Genomic DNA, 17,933 nt, shown 5'->3' with positions numbered 1-17,933 from the left:
CATTCCAACTAAAGGATTATTAAATGTAATGGGACTATTGATTCTATTTTCTTTTTTTTTTTTTTAATGTCTACAAATAAGAAATGCTTGTATGAATAAGAAATATCTGTTTGTAACACAGCAAACCTGGGAAAAAAATGTTAGTTTAACTAAGACAGGCATCTGAAACAGTCACTAAAACTACAATGTTTGTTACATGCACAACACTAGCAAGGCCCTCACTTCTGGTGATCTTGTAAAGGATTATGGCTTTTCTCTGACAAGGTACAGATGTTCCCTCTTCCAGAAGTGCCTCACTCTGCCCAGGTCTGTATCACCTCCTATCTCATTAGCTTAACTCTCGGATGTCATTCCAACAACTTCCATTTTAACCCAGCCAAAAATGAACCTTATTCTCATACTGCACCCCTTTGCTCTCTCTGCTCACCCTGTAACTTAGCAGTCACTTTTAACTCGTTCTGTTTGCTTCTATGGGCATACAAAATGCTTATAAATCCCACTGTTTCTTCTTGTATAACATTTCTATGCATTAACTCTTTTGTCAGAGTATTTTCCGTGCCTTTATTACCATAATAACCTTTCTGTCTCCTTGGTACATATACTGCCAAATCCAGGACGCAAAAAAAAAAAAAAAAACAAACTATATTCCTTGCAGGCTGATTTGATGATCCCTTTTTAATCCCTTAATGAATTTCCTTCATTGCATCAGCAGCCTATGCATCATTTTCGTCCAGCTATCTTATGTTTCCCTGCAAGAACTATTGTTTACTCTCTCAAGTGCCTCCTTAAGGCTTGCTTCCTATTTTTCTGAAAAAGAAAAGAAAAAAAGGAAAGAAAAAGCCAAGACAACACCAAATTGTATTAGTTACACTTTACTCCATGACAACAACACCTCTGTCTTACTGAAGTCTCGTATCACCTCTTTACCTTCTCTCCTCTCCTTTCTTCCCCAATAAAATTCCCTACTATCTTGTTTTCCATTTAGAATGCTGGAACCAGTAAAGTTTTTTTCTATGCACCAACGACTTGGTGAAAAATTCAGCATTGTTTAGCTACTCTGAGATGCCTGCTACCCCTCTCAGTGCAACAAGAGGTTATAAAATAGCATCCTTAACACTAATCTAAACCTTGCGGTTCAGAACTGCATACACGGCTTATGAAGCCACAAGATGAGCTCCAGATAACATGAAACTTGAATAAAGGTGTAATACTGTGAAAAGGAGATAAAAAAAGAAACTGTTAACATACACACAGTGATAAATGCATCACTCTTTACAATGGACACAAGTAAGTAGGCAAAAGGTGCAATCAACTTCAATCACTCTGCTCTTTTGCTTACATGCCTTCAAGCTGTGTTGTACAGTACAGTGTTTGTGGAGGTTTATACAGTATGACAAATTCTGGTTGCTACCTTAAGAGTGTTTATTCCTCATGGAAACCCATTTCACATCTCATCAGTTAAAGCAATGAGATGGGGAAAGTGATTTCTTGTTTCTGTGAGGTATGAACATGCTGGTGGATGACACAGACTCAGTTCTAGCTGAATTAAATCCTGGATGAAGTTTCCCTGCATCTCCTTTGTGTTACATTATCTCCAGTTTTAGGACTCCTCTCTCTTTAACAGGAAGCTCCAGGCATTTCCATAGAAATGCACTGCAATGGTAAACATGCTTTAATATCAGCTCCCTCTTAGGAAGTTAGGTAGCAGAAGACATGAGCCTTTGATTAAGGTGTGATGTGTTCATTTTCATGAATTGCTCTGCCTTTCCTTTGTACGGAGCCCTGTGATCACAGGATCACTGTGGCTGAGATATGTTTTGAGATAATATTGGACTGCTTGGTTTGCAGGGTTTGTGACATTACGTGGTAAGTCATGAGTATCTGTCCACGATTCTCGCCTCAAGCAAACCCAGAAGTTATGGAAAACCACAGAGCATGGTGTTTTTCAGCAGAAGTCTGTTCAGAGAACTGGAGCAGGATTCACAGCTTGAAGAAATTAAAGGCTACATATGACAGCTATTAGTCCTACGATACTAAGTAGAAAGTACTCTGAAACCTTGGTGATGAGTGCAATGTAAGACTTTGAATAGGAACTAAGGGGAAACTAAAAAGCATTAAAAGCATAAGGAAAAAATAACTTTGAAAACTCTCTGGAATATAAGCCTCTCTCTCAACAAACACTCAGGGCATTAGTGACCCCAGAGCAATTACTCAGACGACTGCGAGACATTGACCACAAAGCTGAAAAGGAGAGTATCACTTCTGGAACATTTGCCTACCGTTCTTTCTCACACAGGAATACTAGGTAGCTCAAAAACACTAAACAGCTTTCACATGATTTCAAGTCAGATTCGCACTGTTGAGGACAAACATCCAGGTACAGGACTAGTACCTATGGTAGGTCCAGGACTTCTGTAGCTGAAGCTCTAGAGAGCGTTTAGGCAAAATGAGCCTGGGAAGAAGAGAGACCTGGAGTTTGTATGATTCAGTTTCAGCTACTACATAAGTTTTCTTTGCTCCATTATTTTATACTTTCTTCTAGTTTCTTTCGCAAGTAAATCAAAGTAATTCAGACTTACATTTGAATCTGGTCTATATTCTCCTGAAAAAAAAGGCAGGGATTTTTAACAAACTTAACAGCTCTGGGGACGTCACTTCATAAAGTATGAAACTCTGTCTTTCCACATGCAACTAAAGGCTTTTTGATTGAATTAGTGGGTTTCAAATTGGCTCCAAAAAGAATAAACCAGCTACACGTTTCTAATAATTGCATGTTGGGAAACTCCTCTTCAGTGATTTCACTGTTAGATATTTCTTAATAAAATTATAGCTACGTGCAGAAGGAGAATAAAGAATAAAAATGATTAGCTGTGTGTGGCCAATAATAATAATAGTGAAAGATTTAAAAGTGGAAAATTTTTCGACTAAAATTAATGGACACATCTTTAGCATGTCATATGTAAATTGATCTGCATGACTTCCACTCGTGTTAATGGCAGCCGCTTGACGAAATTTCTGCTCATTGAACTGTTAATTCATCCCTAAGAGATTAAGTTTAAATTTAAACTTACAAAAGCCATTTAATGTTAAAGCTGAAACACTGTCTTTAATTCAAACGGTTTTCAGAGAACAAAGGAGCAGTGAAATAAATTAGCAGTGATACGTCATTGAGAATATTGAATTTTCTGAATTTACTGACTAATTTTGGGGGGGATGTATATCATGCCGTCTTGATGGCATTCTGACCAATACCCTGTTAGTATGAGATTCCGTTGTCCCAGATGCTCCTAGACACCTGTTAATAAATAACTACTTGATAACATGTTTATAAACAGCATTTCTTTCTAGATACTGTCAATATTTGGCTTAAGTTCTGACATTGATATGACCCAGGAGACTTTAGTTTATATACTAAATATATACTTTAGTTATTACTTCCAACTCTCTCTGAATCCTTCTAAATTATACACAAATTTAAGTGCTGAAATTCTGTACAGGTTTGTTGTGCAAAAAATAAAATAAATTCATTTTTATCATTTTAAATTAGCTCCTTTGCATTCTTACTTAGACTGCCCTTGTTCTTTTCTTAAGGAAAAGATTAAATAGGAGGACCTGATTTTCCTTTAGGTACTATTCACTGTTTTGTATCTTTTACTCTGTCCTCTCTTATTCACAGTTTTTCCAAATGAAGTGATCCTAAACTTTTGAGCCTCTTTCCTTACAGATGTTTTGTTGCGTATCTTCTGCTGTACCCCCTTTGATGCATATTTTCCACTTCTATGTACCTTTTCGCTTTCTGCCTGTATCTTGAGCACCAATGGTCTAAACAAAATATAAGCACCCCATATATTTATCTAAGGCCATGATAAATATTTGGTGTGTTATTCTCTATCCATCTCTATTCTATCCACAGAACACTGTCCCTTGTTTCTCTTCTACCACCACTGAACTAAACAAGTGTTTTCCTTAAGCTCCGCGCAGTGATTCGCTACCTGACCTTCAGTCAAACTTCTGTCCACTTCTGGACAAATTTCTGTCTGCTTCTCCCTCATCCCCTCATACGTTTTTATACAATGTTTATATGAATAAATCGTTGAGACTGTGCCTCCTAATGCTTGATACTTTTCTATAGTGCATTTACAAGTAGTTACACAGGCTCTCTCAAATCCCATGCAGCCTTCTCTGTGGTTAAAGCATATTACATCTTGTGTTATCTGTCATTTTTGCCACCTCACTGTTCATCTCCTTCCAGATTACATGAAATATTACTTAATCAGAATGCTTGGGGCACCCACAGATAGCCACCTTCTATGTAGAAAATTGCCCATCTATTCCACCTCTTTGCTCTTTATCTCTTAATCAGTTTCTAATCCGTGACTGATCTTTTCTGGCAGATTGTTAGCTCTCTGAAGGGAGCACCAGGCCTTTTAGTGTTCTTGTACAATGTTGTGGTAATGTGTAAATATTTATTCAAATATAAGGCATTCTGATTTCATTTTATCAGTTCATACTCTTCTAGGTGTTTCATAACCCTATTAAATTTTTTTCCAATTAACTTTTCTACCATTGAGATAAGGCTTTCTGTGCTGTAATTACCAGGGTCATCCCTTGAATCTTCCCTAAAATTAGATAAAATATTAACTACTCTCCAGTGCTAGCTGATGTGCGGTATGCTGTGTTCTGCAATTAATTGTGAGAAAAATCTCTTACTCTGGAAAAGAGTAACCACTCTGCTCACAGTAAGGCAAAGTTCTGACCTTCAACAGCCTCCTCCTATTTCAAACTACTGTTTGCAGCTATTGTTATTTCAGCTACCTTTAGGCCCTCTCCTGAGCTAAAGCCTTTATAGTAGGAGCGCAAATCACCTCCAGATTAAGAGTCCATGCAGTTCATTTTCACTTCAGACTTAAGTCAAGTGGCAAAGCAGTTTCTTAAGCAAGATGTGTGCCAGAAATTAAGTCGGCATGGCATATAGCTACCTAGTTTCAGTCACTAAAAAGGATAATGTCAAATAACTTTCCTATACATGTTCACAGTTTGGTGCTGCAAATGCTATTCTAGAGGCAAGAAATGTTCTTTCCTTGTCGACTTTTTCTCTGCGTAGTTTGAATGGATTAAAAAATAAATATAATGGTTACTATCCTATAACGTTCTTATGCACAAATTTTGCCTTCCTAAAAATTTCTGAACGTGAAAAAGGTTAAGGCAAAAAGATTCAGCCGCTTCCTAGAAGTAAAAAAATCTGTAAGGGAAGAGAGTTTACAAGTTTACAATTGTCTTTTTCAAGTGTGGTCAGAAGCTTGAAAGATATAGTGTAAGGGAAAAAACAGGTAAATATCTCAAGATGAACATGTCATTGTACTCCTAAAAATAATATTTCCACTGGTGTAAACATTCATGTCGTATCAGTCCTTCATTGGCAAAGTCAGCCCGACTTAAGCCTCATTCTTGCAATGAGGTTCACTAGGTTGCCATAAGCACCCACATGGAGCAATGGCGGAAGCTCTCCCCTCAAATTTCTTGTAAATGTACTCGTAAATATCTGTTAACATCCCTTTCTAGCACATTTATAACCTCCTTTCACTCTCCTCATTCAATTCCAAATGTAATTCACTGAGCCTTCATTTTTATATCTGTATCTCAAAGGCAGAAGTCAATTAAGAAAATAATAGAAATTCTGAGAAAACAGAAACTACAGTATCCTGAAGCCATGCACTAGGTGTGTCTTCTAATGTGGTACTTTAAACCATTAATATTAAGCATAGATAAAATTAGGTCCTCTTGCAGGCTGCTTGCATGGGTGTGTCTCTCTGCAGCTCTGCTGTAGTTGGAGGTGTGAATGCTGCATCACAGAGATACCAAGCTAGCATCTAGCGCAGACAGCAAGGGCGATGCCATTGTGTAAATCTATAGGCTTCACACTCAGGCTACCTAAATCTGCCTGGAAACCTAGGCAGATCCTCCCTCCCCACTCAGAATGGTGATCACAGTGGGCATCCACCTAAACACTTTGGTCAACATCTGCCTTTCTCAATAGCATCTCTGCCCATGAGATTTTACTGTGGTCAGTGATTTCTGCCTACCTTCACATTGCAGATGCGAGATGATAATCAATATGACAGCACACAGCTCTGAGAAAAGCATTCAGAATTCATGTAAGCAACGAATTACCAAAAGAAGTATCAAAGAGTGAAAATACCTCATGATATTTTTTCACTGTTTTCCCTGACATGCATGTACAGGATTTCCAATTCGAAGTCCCACAGCCACAATTTCCTCCACAGCGCTGGACAAGGAGGCAGCGGGGGAAGAAAACTACATTTGTCAGCTTCAGTTCCTCCCTTAAATTGACAGAGTAGTTTCTTGGAGTGCAGCTATAGCGTTTCACATCATCATTCAACCTGTCCAGGTCAACTGCAATGCAAAAGAGGTTTTATTAGTAAGGTCTGAGAGGCATATTCCCATGGTTTATACTGTTCCCCCGGCAGCCAGTAACACAAAGTGATGTGGCAGTGGTTGGAAAATACATGAATGATAGAAGTGATTTCTGAAAAGACAAAGATAAACCCATCAATTTTAAATCATTACAGGTGGCCATCCAGGCTCTCCTGTTCCCACTGAATCCCATAGCAGAACTCCCACTGACTATAAAGCTGAAGGGCAAGTTTGCAGCAAAATATTATCCTGAAAGCTGAAGACCGCTTATTTTATCTGCTGTGCGCTGATCTGCTGGATCCTTGGGTGAGATATTCCACTTTTGCTATTCTCTTCACTTTTGCTATTCTGCTTATATCTTACCTATTTAGATAATAAGCTCTTGTTTCTTATAATGGGCAGAATTCTATTTGGCTAACTACAGGCATATAAAAGGCAAATAGTTTAACCAATGCACTTCCTGTGCACAACAGAGAGATGCCTTTGGAAATTGTTTCATTGCTACTTCAAAAGGTTAAGACAAATGGCATATCTCACCTTCTTGAATTGCCTGTCCGTATTGTTTATAGACAGAGTCTAGACACCTATCTTTTACATCTAGCTAAAGCAGTATTAATTTTGGCCTGTATTTTGCTGAACAGCAGAATACAGACAAAATGACTGGAAGGTACAAGAGACAGACAATAATCCCCTCCTACCCCATCCAATATTTACTGATAGATATATCAACAGGAAAACACGGATGGTTCAAATGAGATCTGAGATAATAGTAGAGTCTTGGTGAACACATCAGATTTCAATGTTTAATACCTCAACTCCATCTCTAGTCCTGAGCTATGCTTATGCTTTACTATAAATACATTAAAACCTCCAATAAAGTCAGGAGCATTACAACTTTTTATACCTTCTGTGGCTCAGCCCTTACTATCATTGAAAAATACATTGTGTATTGACAGTGATTTACAGGAATTGTGGAAGAAACTGTGTGTGCACGTGTTCAATATCATGCACCTTTACATTGTGGCTTTGAGATATTCATCTGGTTCAAGACAGATATACAAGAGGTAAGGGTATGTAAATAGTGTAAGTACTATTATACAAAATCATAACAGCTTCACTTTTCTGGCAAGGTGTTATCTCAGTCAAAGGGAATATAGCAGATAAATTTGGATTTTATAGCAATTGTGATACATCTCTCCATGAAATCTCTGTGGTTCTCCCCAGAGAACCAGCATCTCTACAAAAGAGTCATATATCATCCTCTTGATATAAGCACAAAATCAATGGAGTTGCTGGTATAGTCATGCACTCAGAGAAAAATATGCCCAGAATGGCCACAGTCAGGACCTAGAAGACCAGTGAATATTGATTTCTTTGTTTTAACAGATGATATTTTGTTTTTTGTTGTCATTCCTCAAAGCCACTCCTTTTCATTCTGGCTTCTCAGGCTAATTCTTCTCACAAGGAAGTGTTTCCCACTCCTGTAAACATTCCCATCAAGACCTTCACCATTAGCTTTGCTCACAGATCATGTGAAATGTCTGGCCACTATTAAGTTGAGCCAATTGACAAGAAGGAAAAACTAACCAATAGAAAAGGGCAGAAAATATACTGCCTTCATGATTAATGAGATTTCCAGAGGGGAAGGCTCAGAACTTCCAGACATCGCACTGCAGCAATCCAGGAGAAAGGATATCAAAATGAGCAGGTTCCTATTGGGACAGGCTGGCCTGCAGACTAGGATGGCAATTGTAGATGGTGCATCCCCAGACCAGGTCAGAATAAAATGCTCAAAGGCTTAACTCAGCCCTTAATTACGATACCTGCTGCTTTGCAACAATGGAAACAAAGCTTCCAGCAACAGACTGGTAATTAAAAACCGCCCATATCCAGGTCAAATGAACTAGCATCTATGTCCAAGGGAAGATCAGAGTAAACCATATTTGTTCTAAAAAGGGCTGTCGTTGGAGGAAAAGTTTGGCTTACTGGCCTTCTAAAGCCTACTTTTAATGACTTTCAAAAGTCTTTTGCCGGGTCTCTTCTCAACCTGTATCTGAGTCAGTACTGTGGAGAGCTGTCGACTTGCTCAAAGAATAGGAGGGAATAATTAGATAATTAGCGTAATTTTTGCTTCATGCAGTGTGAAGGGATCAGCTATTTTCAGTGAGTGCTCAAAGCTGGATGGATTTTTCAGGAATTCTACAATCAGCCAATGACACAACATATTTTATTTAGTGCATTTTTCTATGATGAATTATTTTGGAGGGAAAAAAAAAAAAAGAGGGAATTTTTCTAATGGAAGTGCACAAATTCTCTATTTGTTTTTATATTCAAGGCACTCTGATCCTGATTTATCAGCCGTTCTCAGGACCCCTAAATCCCAGAGATTTCATTTAAGTTGTGAATTCTCAGCACCTGAGCATATCACATCTCCAGTATCAGAGTCCATGTTTAAATGAAGAAATTCAGTAGTGAAATCCTGGAATCCTGAAAATAACTGCAAGCAGAGCAGGACAGATAGTAAAGAGATTAAGAGATACACAAGTTATCCTCTACAAAACTCATCTGGAGGTAAACACTTGTGTTCTTTTTGACTCTGCAGTACTGAGTTCCAGTGCTTGGTGGAACAAGGTGAGCAACCAACATCTTCTGTGAATAGCGTATACTGTATTCTGATAGGATCACACTGGCACCCAAGAACAATTCCCATTACCTAATTAACTTTAGAATATGGTTTGCGACCCTCTAACAAAACACATTTTTCTCTGAACAACTCTCTCCGCTGAAAGCTCTGATAGGAGGGTTTTTTTCCGTCTTAGGATTGTTTTATTGTCTGGAGCGAATCCACTTCCTCATCCATATAACAATGAGATTTTACAGTACAGTCAGTTTCATGCATCACTTCACTGCTGTGACTAAAATGTAACCGAGCCTTGGTATGATTGGTGTGAAATCCTGCTGCTTTACTTACCAAGGACTCAAACCACTGGAGTCCTTAATTTAAAACTAGAACTAAAAGGTTCTGTAGACTGGATGCAAATAACTTCAAAGTATTATTACAGAATGTCTGCATCAGAGATTCAATTTAAAGGCAAAGTAGACATAAAAAGATGCACTGGAACAGTAAGCTGGATACTTGGGTTACAGTGTTTGTCCCTTCCTCCCCCTTACAGTCTGTGCTTAAATCCATCCTTATTTCAGACAGAGCTAAGGCATGTGCTTACCTTGAAGCATTGATCTTAATCAGTTTTAAGCACTAAAATCAGGGACTGCAGCTAATACCATGTTTTATTTAGAAGACACATTATTTATGAGAGGATTGGAGAAGAGAGAAATCCTGTCCTGCTGGTCACTGATTAATTTTAAAAAGATAGACAGTCTGTTAGGGTTTCTTTTAAAACTTTTATCTCTTCTACATTCATATATGGCCCCTAACATTGTTATATCTGAGTAGTTTACACTTTCTTAATGCATTAGCCTCAGAGTCGAGCTGGGTAATAAGAGATGGTTGCTACATTGCCACAGAATTCCTATATGGCATATCACAGCCACAGCCATCTACAGGCAGGGCAAGGAGGATTCAGGGAGCTGCAGCACAGCCAGCCTAACCTCAGGCCCTGGAAAAATGAAGGCATACTGTATGGAAGCAATGTCCAAGCATATGAAAGACAAAAGGGTGACTGGGAACAGCCAGAATGGATTTACACAGGGCAAATTGTGACCAACCAACCTGATACCCTTCTAAGATCCAACAATTGTTTTGCTGGATGAGGGGAAAGTAGGGGATGTTGTTTACCTTGACTTTAGCAAGATTTTTGACACAGTGTCCCCGTAGGAACCTTGCAGCCAGACTGCTGAGGTATAAATGGGAAAGGTGGACTGCAAGTTAGAAAACTAGTAAGACCAAGGAGCTCTGGCGGTAGCGGTCAGCAATTACAAGTTCAGCAGTAGTTGGTTACTAGCAGTGCTCCTCAGGGGCTAATCCTGGGGCTGACAGCAAGCTGAACATGAGAAAGCTGTGTACTCTTGCAGGGATAAAAGCTAGCTGCACCAGGAAGACTGTAGGCAGCAGTTTTAGGGAAGTGACGTTTCCTCTATTCCTCTTGTGAGGCTGCATCTGGAGCACTGTGTCCAGTTTTGAGCCACTTCCAGCAGGATCAACAAAGTGGGAGTCTAGTGGACGGTGACCAGGATTGTTAGGGGGCTAGTCGACACCAGCCAGGGCAAAGTTGAGGGGAACGGATCTAACTTTGAAGCTGGCCTGGCTCTGAGCAGCGGTTTGGATGAGATGATCCACAGAGTGCCCTTGTAACCAAGAGTATTCTATGAATCTATGACTGATACTAAACTGCCGAGGTGCCTAGATGCCTGCTATTCTTCCTGAATAGCAAGGGGGCTTTGACATCAGCAGTCGTATGGACAGATAAGGTTTAAAAACAGTCTGACTTCAGTACGTTATGAAGCTAATATGGATATGTGGAATTGGATTTCAGGACCACATACAGAACCAGACTACTTTGACAACAGGCCACATTAAGCACCATATGTATGTAGGGACACTAAGACCTGAATCCTCAAAGATGTTACAATACCTAACTGTCATTGAAGGGGCTTACCCACGTTATACAGGGAAGTGGTGCAGAGAGTCCCCAGCCACTGACCATCCTTTCCTTGATGTCAAGCAAAGTGAGCTACATCTGCTTGAGCCTCCTACTGAAGGCATGCAAACCAGGGTCAGTTTCTGTTAAAATTTCTAATTCTCACATTCTTTTTGGCAGCTAAAATGAGATGTACACATGCAAGGGGCCCACACTTTCTCACTGCAGGTTCAAATGTTGTGTGTGAACAAGTGATAGGACTGCAATGTGGTAGGAATATGGTGTGTTATGTAGAGTTCCAGAGATATTTCTGTTTTGATTCGCTTCCTTTTTTTTCCATGTAGCTTACAGTTTGTAACAAAGGTTGTACTGCGGTTTTTATTTTGACTCTCAGCTGTAAAAAAATCCTCCGATACAGCCTGAAATTTCTCAGAGACCTACAAATGTTTGTCATCCTCTTTTCCCAGCATTCAAGTTCCACTAGCATAAAGGTGTGTGTCCAAGCTGTCTCAGGTAGAGGAGGAGAAGCACTGCACAAACTCTCAAAGAAGTTCAGAGCAGCGCTGTAGCAGACTGAAGTTATGGGGTAACTGAACCTGAGTTGGAAGATTCAGTCCCATATGTATGGTAAACAATCAAATCTTCCACTGCTTAAATCACCTAAATGTACTGACACTGATGAAATACTTCTCCGCAGTGAGTGTTGATCAGACGCTGTGGCTTTAAGTCTTCAAGGCATACGGCTAATGGCAATCAGTGTTTCCCTGCACATGCCTAAGGATGCTGTAATAAGCACTTCGTTAAATTTACCTGAAAATGGAGAACTGTCCAAGTCGTCTTCTGGTGGGAGCGGGGGAAAACATACTGTGATTTGGATTTACTTTTGAATCACAGCGCCAAGATAAACCTCCTCAATACTGCAACTATTATTTTAGAAGAATGAAAGATCATAATTTCAGTGGGATTATAACTGTCTGCATGAAACAAGGTTCACAATATACGGGCCTTCTATAGTCTGGTAAACCAATTATCAGCTGTGGTCTGGGTCAAGAAACGAAAGCAGGCCAACCCATCAGTGTCATAAATGGACATAGTCCCATTGAAATCAATGGAATTGAACCAACTTATTCCAGGATAAATAATATGCTGTAAATTTCACCAGCTATTAAAAAAGGGCTTAATAAGAAAAACTTTCACTGCAGTAGAGCATGCTCTGAGTGACTGACTATAACCTCATGTAAAGCATCAGGAAAAATCTCATTTGTCACCATGCAGAAATAGTATCAGGTAGATCTGAATTAGATTGTGAAACGAATGTGTGCAGTGTGCATGTAACAGGGAACTTGGCTGCCAATGGAAGAGGGGAGGAAGAAGGAAGAAGTATTGTGTTTCCTAAGAGCAGGCATTACTTTATATTAGCAGCTATTTGAGAAGGTATTCTTTCTGCTCATGACATTCGTATTTGCTATGAATGAAGGGGTATTCTGCATTTCTGGTGCCTGCATTCCTTGTGTTGTGCAGCGAAATTTGCTGGCACTCATCCCAGAACCTTTCAAGGAGTACATGGACGTTTGCAGTAATTTATTGGCCCCTGTTTGCAAGCCCCTGAGAAATGACATTCTTGAGTTCAAATTTTGTTTAACTTTTTCCTAGACCTTTGTAAGTGGTGATAATTAAAAGCTGCTGTTAATGGCATGGTGAAACTTGCAAGATTTCGGGAAGCTATTTAGCAATAGCAGTTAGAAACATTCCACGAAGACTTGTGGTCTCTGTGCTCTCCTCTCATCTCACTACTTCCCTTCTAGAGAGCAGTTTAGCTATTCCAGCAACTGTTTATTTATTTAACTTGTAAAGCTGTCATTGCAGACAGATGCTATCGCAAGAATGTCCCACCTGATTAATTTCTTCTGATAGCCAAAGCTTCTTGCAAACTGTTTCCCAAAAAGAAAATGAGCTAAGAGGAAAGAATGGAGGCAGAGGCCTGTGTAGTCTTGCTCATTTTCAGCATATATCTACATGTGGTCCTGTTTCCTATGTCTGTTTGTGAAAAAGCATTTCTTTTTAAAGATGATCCCTTTCTTTAGGTAACATTCCCTAGACCTTTGGATCTACCTCTGTATTGAGAAACAGTGAACATTTTCTCCCTCCTTTTCTCCTTCCTAGATCTTTGTACACAGGCCAATTCAAAGGCAGAAGTTTTTTTTTTCTTTTTTAACTTCTAAAGCCTTTTTCAAGGAGGATGTAAAAATTGGGAGTGAACAATAAAAGATAAATACAAACAATGACATGGGAAAAGTTAAATGATGTGTGACTGGTTGTTGAAACTTTTTATAGCTTCTCTGTATGTCACAGAAGTTCTAATATTATCAAACAGGTACATTGATGCTTTCAAAAATGGATGATGAACAGCTTTCCTTCAGGCACTTATAAACATTTATTATGACTCTCCATAAAAATAAAGACCTATTTGTCTAGAAGTTCAAAATAACTGCAAAGAATGGCTGTTTTCTTTTTTCAATCTACTCGTATTCTTGCTAAAACAGTATTAAATAACCCAACAGGCTTTGTTATCTCTTCATAAAAGCTTTGCATTTTTAATAGCTAAATTACTATGACACTGAGGTCAGCTACAACACATTACATCCGTGCAAAAAGAATTATTTTAAGGAATATACTTTATTTCATATGGCCTGCTTTTTCCTAATAGTCTAGATAACCCTAAGGCTGAATATTCATACTTTCAGAGTTTCTAAAATGCAGCAATAGCTAGCAGTCCTTTTTGAATACATATATACCTGTTGCAAATGTTTTTGAAACCCCTACTTGACCTATTTTTCATGTAGGAGGAACAAACCATGTTTTATAGATAGTTCTCTCATTTAAGGATTTTGAAATTATGTAAGATAATTTGTATTATAACGTAAATTATATCATACCCTTTCTTTTCAGTCCTCTTCTCCTGGTTTGGGTTTCATAGAGACTATATATTACACTGGAGTATTTAATGGCAAACCTCAGTGCACAGATGTAGAATTAAATTTCTAATGTCAAACACACCTAATACCAATTTCTCACTTCAGTAGTGTAAATAGGAAGACATGCATTTAACTCAATAGAATTGGATCAGTGTTGTAAATGTGTGAGATCAGATTTTGTAGACGGAACGGAGTTTTCATATATACAGACTTAATCAACACAGTCTTCATTTTCAGAGTTTGTTGCAGGAGGGATCCAGGAGGGATCTTATCAATGTGTATAAATACGTGATGGGAGGGAGTAAAGAAGATGGAGCCAGACTTTTCTCTAAAAGGAGAAGAGGCAATGGGCACAAACTGAAACACAGGAAATTCCCTAAGAAAAGCTTTTTCAGTGTGAGGGAGGTTGAATTCTGGAATAGACTGCCTAGAGATGTTGTGGAGTCTCCAGCCTTGGAGATATTCAAAGCTCAACTGGACATGATCCTGCGTAACCTGCTCCAGCTGACCCAGCTTGAGCAGGTGGGTTGGACTAGACAATCGCCAGAGGTCTGTTCCTACCTCTACTATTCTGTGATTCTGTGAGTTTCAGCTACGCTAAAATACTATACTTTTTACTTCTTTGATCCTGATCCTTATCTTTGTTGGTTATTGATTGCCAACTTAAGAAAAAATACAATTTAAATTCCATTTATCATGTGTCCTGTTATCAAAATTGATATTTAGCAACATCACCTCTTAAACTCAATTTTCTGGGACCATTTGGTATGGGCAGGGAGTTGGACAGAAGTGAAATCATTAGTGATTCATTTATATCATTTATATGACATGGTCTTAAAATGCTGAGAAAGATAGGCAAAGATTACATCAAATTGTTCTAATCTACCTCAGGGCTATTCTAACTAAGGATAAAGAATAAACCCAGACTGGAAGCAGAAGCAGATAGATATCTGAAATAAATGATGATATAATCTATTGCTCTCTTTCCTGCAAGGTTATTTCACTGCCTATAAACATTCCTCAGAGATTCAGAGAGACTATGTTTAAAAGCCACAGAGCATTTCTAATTTAAGGACTTGTTAAAGCCATTCCTTACTCCTGACATCATCCAAGAACAAGCCTTTAATCTTGTCAAAAGTTTATGACAAAATAAAAAAATTAACTGAATTTTTAAAAGATTTGATTTTGGTGAGGTACTTTTGTCCAGAAGGCTGCCAATAGTCACGGTTTCTGGCCTGTAGTTTGAAAACAAAAGGAGAAAAAGTTGTTATAAATTTTTTTTTTGCTTACTCCTATAGCCAAAACAAAAAATCCTGATAAAATAAATCATAAGTATTAAAATAATAAACTGGAAAACTCTTTATGATTTTATAGTGTTTTGTTAGGCAAGAAACCTCCATGCATCTGAATTTTCTGAAAGCTGCCAAAAAAAGTGAGATTGATTTCTGCAGCCTATATGATCAGCATGGATAAAAGAGCAAGTGCTGTTTTATATATATGTGGTTTTGCACAAGGCTAAATATGATCTGAAAATCAAATGAAATCTGGTGGGCAGAACTGTTCCAGCATCCACGTTTCTCATCACATCCTATTAAAATCAAAACAGCCACCTTATGTCTTTTTTATACAAAATCATCAGTCTGGGAATAAGAGACACAGAGTTGATTATATCTCACAAATCCCTAAATGAGCTCAAACTGATCTTGGAAGTGATGCAATCTGTGTGGAAGATGTTAGGTGATATTTTCACAAAACACTGACTGTTGTGGTTGCCTGAATTTTTGACATGCTAAAATGGAGCAAAGAGGTCTGATTTTTCAGTGGATGAGTACTCAGACCTTTCCTACAGATTCCTTTCAAGAGACAACCAACCTATTTTGGCAAACGTAGGCCAAGTTGGTTGTACATCTGTTAATACATTGTAAGTGCTTGAGATCAGTCTCCTATGCTAAGGTCTATAGGCCACGGCCACCACTATCAATAAACTCTCTTACCCTCCCAAACAGGATGCGCACATTCAGACTTCCTACTGGGAATGGCAGCTGGTCTTTGATAACTCCCAATTTATGCCCAGTAATGATCTGGGAGAATGACAGTTGACTTGGTCTATAAGTAAGCAGAGATCAGACTGACAATTTAGAAATATAATGATTGGATTTCAGGGCTTAGGAACATTCCTGGAACTGTATTTCTCATAATAGAAATGCAACATATATGTCCTTTATCAATCAAAGTACATTAAGGACTGACTCCTAAATTGATAGCAAGTAAGTTGTAAACAAGAAATTAAAAAAATCCTGTTTTCCTGCTTAGCACATGCTTAGTATAGCGGGGATGGGATTTGGGAAGCAAATACACTGAAGGTTTCACACAATAAAAATTGTGATTTGGACATTACAGTTTTAAAGTTATACAGAAGAATGCATATGAATACATATCTTGGAAATGGGAGATAATATTAAAAAGAGAATTCAATTTAAATGAAACCTTTCACTACAGATATTCAAAGACAACTCTAGTAACTCTCATCTTGAAGAATCCTAACAGTTCTCCTAGATCTGTATTTGCACATAAAAAATAATTTCATCAGGTCCTCCAGTGTGTGGTTAGTCCAGACCATGACTGTATCTTCTAAATAGTGTTTCTTTAAGTTTATAGGTTTGTACTGCTACCTTAACATCCCTTGCTTTACCATTTGGTGGATGATTTGAATGGAAGGAAACAAGGAACATAACCCAGAAACGTGTGCTTTGTTCAATTACAGACAAAGATGTTAAAACATAATAATGTTTCCCACCAACATAACGAAAAACAGTGACACATTCACATCCTAAAAATCCAGCTGTACATACAGGTGTCTGCACCAGATGCTTCCCTAAGCACAATGTGATAAAAGTGATTATTTCCCACTCAGCTGAGAACAATCCCAAAGTAGGGTATTTAAAGGAGGATGATAGTGCAGGTAATTAGGAGCCCCATGCCTTACACACAAAGCAATGTTTAAGAGAGTGAAGCTGAGAACCATCTGTCCTTTACACAGGGGCCTATGTTTTAATTCATGAATTTATCATAATGATGGGCAGTTTTCAGCCTGCTTCCCCAGGCGAGATCCTACTCAAAAAATGATGAGGGATTAAACGTCTTAATTCCTGGTTGTGACAGGTGGTAGCATGCCTTATGTTCCCAAAAGGAGCAAGGGCACCAGAATCTGATAATTGACCAAGGGATATTTCTGTGAGGAATGACAGAAAATTCTGGCTTTGATCCACGTATGTGCACTGTGGCTTTTCCTACCTTTGGACTTCCTGTCATGGTAGCTCCTGCCTCGGTAATGGTGGCCACTGTCCGTGTACAAATTTTCAAGATCTTCTTGCCAGGAGTCTGGGTTAAAGTGTTTGAGTAGATCCTCCACTGTGTCAAATGCAGCAATGGTCTGATCCAGAGCTTCCGCCGTGAGAGTAGGGTCAGTCACTGATGGAGAGGGATAGGATACCCCCTAAGAGTGACATACATCTCAGTGTACTTGGAATAAATTATAGCACTGCTCAAAACAATTGACAACAGTTACTGAGAAACTTATCTCATTGCTGACTGAAACAGCTGCTTTGGGCCGTCTTTTGAAGTCCTTAGCTGGGCCAGTCTGTGTCATGCCCATGTTATATTTTGCAAGGTAGAGAGACACCAAGGCAACTCCCAAGCGATTCCCAGAGAAGGGTGCAGGGAGTTGCAGGATTACTACTGCTGGAAGTGCAGGCTGTTTCAAAAAAGATCAGACCAGGTTGGAAAAACACAAAGCTCTACCCGTGTCTTCCACAGGAACTGTCAATGTGTACATCAACCCCTCAAAAGGAATGTCAGTTTGCACGTATGCTGGGTAAAACCCAGCAGAGAAAGACAAAGGTAATAACCCCAGCAGACTTTCTGT

General features: G+C 38.8%; 1 protein-coding gene across 7 annotated transcripts in view; it reads right to left on the bottom strand.

The window, feature by feature from the left end:
- Window positions 1–17,933, bottom strand: part of PDGFD (platelet derived growth factor D) — a 149,961-nt gene that overhangs the window by 9,486 nt on the left and 122,542 nt on the right. For all 7 annotated transcript variants that reach the window (XM_068930369.1, XM_009678437.2, XM_009678441.2 and 4 more), the window contains 2 exons: window positions 17,303–17,504; window positions 6,200–6,414 (listed from right to left, as the gene is read on the bottom strand). In XM_068930369.1, coding sequence (XP_068786470.1) covers window positions 6,200–6,414; window positions 17,303–17,504 — 417 coding nt within the window. The remainder of the gene's footprint in view (window positions 1–6,199; window positions 6,415–17,302; window positions 17,505–17,933) is intronic.

This window comes from Struthio camelus, chromosome 1 (assembly GCF_040807025.1).
Source record: "Struthio camelus isolate bStrCam1 chromosome 1, bStrCam1.hap1, whole genome shotgun sequence".
Classification (NCBI taxonomy): Eukaryota; Metazoa; Chordata; class Aves; order Struthioniformes; family Struthionidae; genus Struthio; species Struthio camelus.
Note: the sequence above shows the minus strand (reverse complement) of the source record. Positions and strands in the feature narration are given on the sequence as shown.